At 43.4% G+C, this 6,187-nt stretch overlaps 1 protein-coding gene across 1 annotated transcript; it reads right to left on the bottom strand.

The window, feature by feature from the left end:
- Window positions 1-252: 252 nt before the first annotated feature.
- On the bottom strand, window positions 253-6,187 carry Kctd12 (potassium channel tetramerization domain containing 12; the record flags this gene model as incomplete). The annotated part of the gene is given in 1 exon segment (XM_005374166.2): window positions 253-6,187. A coding segment is annotated over 1 exon segment (978 nt). The 3' UTR covers window positions 253-5,084.

The raw sequence follows: 6,187 nt of genomic DNA, 5'->3' as shown, positions 1-6,187 counted from the left end.
AGACTGAGGTTTGTGGGGACTTTTCTTCCACAGTAAGTACCAAATTGCCTGTGTGTTCTTGACAATAAACTCTAGAGAAAGCACCATTTCACGCTTGGCCCCGCTGCCCAGTTATTCAGCAAGGAGATCTTCTGATGACATCATGCTCATCATTAGTACCACAACAGCTTGGAAAGCATTTTGTAGTATTTAGAGCTCCTTAAATGAAATTAAACCAGTGTTTGAGCAAATCCATACCAAGAAGCCAAGAGGAATAATTAAAGGAGTGAATGTTTTATTCTTTAGTGTTTAATAGAATACATAACAAGTCACATAATCAATGATTCATTACTTCACACACAGACAAGAAACAGTATCGAGTATTTGTTATACAACTTGTTGTGAACAGGGATAACAAAAATCTCTGGAGTATTTAAGTGACTGAAGAAATTCTCAAAATTTGGGCATCTCTGAAAAGCCTTCATCAGTGTCTTTTTTTTAAAAAAAGAGAGGGATGTTTTTTCTTTCTTGGCCTTCTATTAGAAAAGTCAGATTCTAATTTTTTTCCTCTCCCCTTTTGAGAAAATGGTTCCATGATATGTATCACTTAATGTATAATATTTTCAACAAATTCAGAATCCCAGAGGGTGCTGTGGGAATCTTATCCTATTTAGAAAATGAGTTTTTCAGATGCCTGGAAAAATTTAAACAACATATAAATTACATTTTTAAAATTCAATCCATGAAGAATGTTTTAACCTTTTATCATTAACAGGTTACTAGTGGTGTTTGAGTGGTCTAGTGAATTTTTATCATTTGTATTCAATACTATTAGCAAAATTCACCTACCTATAAATTCACAAAGACATCTGTATAATCGTTTACATTATAATTAATGTCCACATACCTTAAAACACATTTAGAATTTAAAAACTAGCTTGGAAAAAATTACAAAATGCAGAAGTAATAAGAATTCTTGGTCAACTAGTTCATCTTCCTTCCACACAAAACTACACCATACTAGAGATATTCTGGTTAAATTTCTTCCATCTAAATCCTCAAGTATTAGCAGAGAATCTAAACCCTCAAGTATTAATATTTTTAGATTCTTATTGTCCAAAACTCTGACAAAGAAAAATGAACTTCAATATAACTTGCTTCTGGGTATAAGAAAACCTATTTCAGGTATTAAAGATACTAGTAATAAGAATACCTTATTTTATTCATTTCTTGAGACAGACTGGTCATCTAAAAAGATTAATTCAGGTTTTCTATGATTTATAGTAAAGAAGAAACAGGGGAAACTGCAAACAAAGGATAGACGTTGATTGGTTTACAATAAAAAAATTCAGCTTACTATTCTTAAAACAACTTAATTGCATATAGTATTTGCAATTTAGGCTATAAATGAAAGTCTCAAAGAATTTATCCCCTCCAATCAATATTTTTCTAAATGTCTACATTGTAATTTACCATTTTTCATGTAGGAGTACAAAATTATGTAAATTTGGAATTTAGCATAATTTGAACAGTAAAAAAATTACCAAAGCTTCGCCTTACATGGCTTTAATGTAATAATAACATTCCATGGAAAATTACAATAAAAATTAGAATATGTTATGAGCACTGGCAGTTGCCCATTTGATCTGAATACATTATTCATTTCCTCAGAGAAGCAACAGGAATTTATATATATATATATTCTCATAACTGGTATGAAAGAGAAGACAAGTTTGGTGAGTTATCACTTTGCTATCAACCCAAAAAGGAAACACAATAAAAACAGTATTAAAAATGGAAAAAAATTAAATCTCACACCTTCAGGAAAGTTTCTACAGCATAGTATTTGAAAACTTAAAGTGAATATGGTTCACAGTCTATATATATTTAAAAGCAATGTGTCAAACACTTGATACAAAAACATAAAATATGGTACCTGGCTTTTTTAACCATCACTATCAACAATCCTTTTAAATGTCATTCAGTTATATTTCTGTACATCAAATAGTAATTAGAGCAACATATGTGCTTGCCTCTCTGAGCCAGATTACTACAGTCGTAATTACCCGAACAGTTTACAACATTCTCCCAGGTAACTCTAATGGTACCTCTCCAGGGCTTATTCACATGGACACTGGATACCCTACTTCAGATCAAGAATGAAGACCAACATTCCAGAGCACTTTTTAGACCTTCAGGTGTCCTCCTACAGTCCAGAGCACACGGAAAAAAAAGGGTCTGCAAGTCATCTTACTTCAGTTATACAATCTACTCAACACAAAATGAGTTGCCCACTCAGTCTTTACCACAGAAAGTAGAAAGTTTTCATGTACTGCCTAGCCTCAGAGGGCACAGTGATTCCTAGAAAAAGGGGTGGGTTTACTGTCCCTGACAATAAATTCTCAGGCTATTTAATGTGGGGAACTCAGGAGCTGGGTCAGGGGTGGGGCAGCTCAGATGTGTAAGACAGTGCGACAGTTCAATTCAAAGTTTTACAAGGTGAAACTTGTAATGGCAGACAAAACTTTAGCAGTCTTTCATGCCTCCTGGAGCGCAGCAGACCTGCCCAGAGTCAGATTTACCGAGTCACGCCATCTGTCAGTATTTCTGATCTGTCCTAAAGTTGTCAGCAATCATGTGCTGTTTTATTGAGCAATCTAACAAGGATGCCATGGGGCTAGACTAATGTCTGTGACACACAGTGGGCCACTGAGTGACAGACTTAAACCATTTCAAACCTGAAACAAAGTCTGGATGGATTAGTCGGAGAAAAACAACCTATAAACAAACACAATTTCCTAGGTTTCTGCTAAAATTAGCCTCTGTATATAATGCTAACTTTTCTAACATATGTAGCTAGAACTTAAACCCTTCTATATACCAATTAAAATGAATTAGTGGATTAAAAACACAGGTACCTTGGTTTTAAGTAGACAGTTAATGAACATATGATTAGTATAGGACTAACACCCCAGCAAAAAAGAAAAAAGAAAAAGAAAAAAAAAAAGCACGGCGCAAACTCAGTTTACAATTACATATTTTTTCCTGGCCCAATCTCCCATACACAGGAACATAAGAAACTCATCAAAACATGTTGCTTTAGTTATATACACCATCTAATGCAAGTTACTGGGGATAAATATAGGAAATTTTATAGCATTAGTAAAGGAATTAAAAAACTAAATAATTCTTGTAAAATGTTCATATATGGTATATACAGATTGAATCACATGTGTCTAAGAATAAGACTGTTCCAATTTGTAACATCTGTCATGAACATAGTAAGTTACAGTACAAGATTCATTTTTTAAAAGAAAAAAATAGTACTAATTTAAACACGGAAAATGACTCTTATAAAATCTTAAAAAACCTATTTCAGAGAAAGATGCTGAAACAAACAAAAAAGGCTTCTCCATCATCACAGAATGTCCAAAGGATGCCTCTCTGCATGAGAAGGATTTGTATCTCTCTCTCTTTGGGTGTATATAGGGTACACCCTGGGCATTTATTCCACGTGAGAGTAAAGGCATAAGGTAACCAGGTCTCCTGTTTCTGCTGCACTTACCTAAAACACCGTCTTATTGCTCAGCTCACCTTTAAGTGCTTATTTGCCCTCGTTTAAAAATATTCCTTTTTACAGCTATCTATAGACGGGTGGCCCTCAGTGCTTATATTTTTTTGTACCTCTGTCATTTGAAAAGATTCCACTTTACTTTCAAACAAATTGCACAAAAGTTGTGACATGTTTCAGGTTTGCCTAGCCGTCAACATTCGCTGGGCTTGGAGAAAGTTAAGAATTTTAATAAGAAACCTTAAGCCTAAGTAACTAAAACCAAAAGTTTTGCTCAAGTAGATAGATTTTAAATCAGGATTTATAATCATACAACAAAAGTTCAAAAAATAAAACCCTACTGGGGAACTCTTTGGTTAGGTTATATAAGTACTGACAACTTCTAAGTTTAGGACTCAAAACAGTTCAATAAACTACCAATTAAGAGTAGGTCTGTTACTAATCTCCATAAAATGCTTTACAAGTTTGCAATTACTGCTTGGTAATTTTTAAACGTGCATGTACTCAAAAGGATAGTACAAACTTTCAACTTTCAGATAAATGAGTATGTCTGCTCCTCCCTTCCCACCCTTCCTCCCCTCTTCTCTCCCTCCCACCCACCCCCCACTTCCTAGATCTAATGGTTGCATGGTCCTACAGACCACAACGTGCACTACTACGCAGCCGCATTTAGTCACTGGCAGCTGACTCCCCGCAGCGCTTGGAGACCCCGGCGACTCGCCCTGTTAGGAGGCAGCCAGCGCCCTTTCTCCTTGCCCAGGAGGGCTGCCGTATCAACCCATGGAACCCAGGGCTTCTGGCAAGAGCCCAAGAAAGGGCGCCCCCGCAGGTAGGAGTTTCTCTTTCTACCTGTTCAAACCACAGGCGAAGACCTACTCTGTGTGCAAAACATCCAACCCTTCACTGTACCTGCACTAACTTTAACCCCCAGCTCATCAAAACTTTATTCATTTACAGTCACTGAATTGCCTCTGTGGGGCCTTAATTCCACTATCGAAATCTTCCGCCTAATCTTCTAAAACTCTACTTTTAAAGAGACTGTAATGATCTAAAAAAAAAAAAAAAAAAAAAAGCAACAACAACAAAAAAACACTCTCCCAGACAGTGTTATTAGTTCTAGCTCTTAAAACGCAAATATGTCAAAAGGGCTTGAGATTTCAAGGAATCTTCTACACACTGGACACCGCACATTTCGATCACCCCCAGGTACTTGGTACGTGGTGACCTCGTAGCCACGCTGCCCCACTAGATCCACACTGAAGTTCAATCTGAGAGAGGGGTGCTTTGAGGCCGGGAGTTAAGGAAGGGCGGGGTAGAAACTGGGTCTGAGGGCTCTTGGTTAGCCGGGTTCAGAGAAGACGAAGCCCAGAGGATTTGCGGTTGCCGATTCTGCAGTGGGGGCGGACAGGTCTGGCCCAGCTTCAGGAGGGGGCGGGAGGAACCAGGGAACGGAGGGCAGGAGGGGGGACCTATAATTATTTCCCCAGCAAGGAAGAGGGGAAGTGGGCGCTGGCGTCGCGAGGGTCTGGGGCGCTCACTCCCTGCAGAAGACGTACTCGGTGTAGCTGGTCCAGATCTTGTCCTCGCTCTGGTCGGTGCTGCTGGCAAAGGCGCAGGTGCCCGTGGAGCTGCACGCCACCATGTGGAAGCCCGACTCGGACAGCTTGTCAAAGGCCTGCTCCAGGAAGTTAAACTTGAGGTAATAGCGCGAGGTGTAGCGCTCCGGGGGCCTGTCGGGGTCCCGGCTCTCGTTCAGGGTGTCCCCGAACACTTCCTTGGCCAGGGACGTCTTGCCGCACACCGTGATGCGCGCCACCCGCCGGAACTTGGCGTCCGCCTGCGCGTCCCGCCCGATGGTGTAGGAGCCGCGGTAGCCGATGGTGATGTAGCCAGAGCGCCGGCTCCCGTCCAGCGACTGGGAAGGGGTGAGCAGCGGGCCCGCCGCGCCCCCTGACGGGCTGCGGCTCGCCAGCTCCAGCGTGGGCGACGGCGCCCCGGCCGAGGCACCCTCCTGCTGCTCGGGCTCCGCGTAGCCCAGCGGCAGCAGCTCGTCACCCAGCGAGCCCTCCTTGTGCACCCCGCGCCGAGAGTGCGGCGGCCCGGGGCCCGGCTGCTGGGGCGCCCCGAGGCGGCGCACGAGCTCGGGCAGCTCGAAGTACTCGGCCTCGCGCTGCAGCCGGCTGCGCTCGGGGAAGTAGTCGGGCAGCACGAGCTGCAGGTCCCGCAGGTAATCCAGGATGTAGCGGAAGAGGAAGCCGTCCCGGTCCAGAAAGAAGCGGCCTTTACTGTCCCGGGCCAGCTCCTGCGGCTGCTGTTGCGTGAACATGCGCCAGAGCAACGAGTCGGGCACCGACACCACCGTGCAGCGCCGGGTCACATACACCTGCCCCCCCACGTTCAGCTCCACGATGTCGGGGAAGAGCGCCGGCTCCGCGGAGGACGACGAGGAGCCGCTGCCACCCCCGCCACCGCCCCCGTTGGGTAATCCGCGCGTGCTGTCCGCCAGGGCCATGGCAGAGAGGTGGCCCGGCTGAGCCAGCGGCAGGGACCGGGTCCGCGCTCGGAAGCCGCAGCCGCCTTTCCGGGACGCTCGCTCAGCCCCGCAGCCCGGCCGCCGCCGAGAGCCGCGCGGTGGAG

The sequence above is a fragment of the Chinchilla lanigera genome, unplaced genomic scaffold (genome assembly GCF_000276665.1).
Source record: "Chinchilla lanigera isolate Chin_1 unplaced genomic scaffold, ChiLan1.0 scaffold00003, whole genome shotgun sequence".
In the NCBI taxonomy this organism is placed as follows: Eukaryota; Metazoa; Chordata; class Mammalia; order Rodentia; family Chinchillidae; genus Chinchilla; species Chinchilla lanigera.
This window is presented reverse-complemented; position numbering and strand designations above follow the sequence as displayed.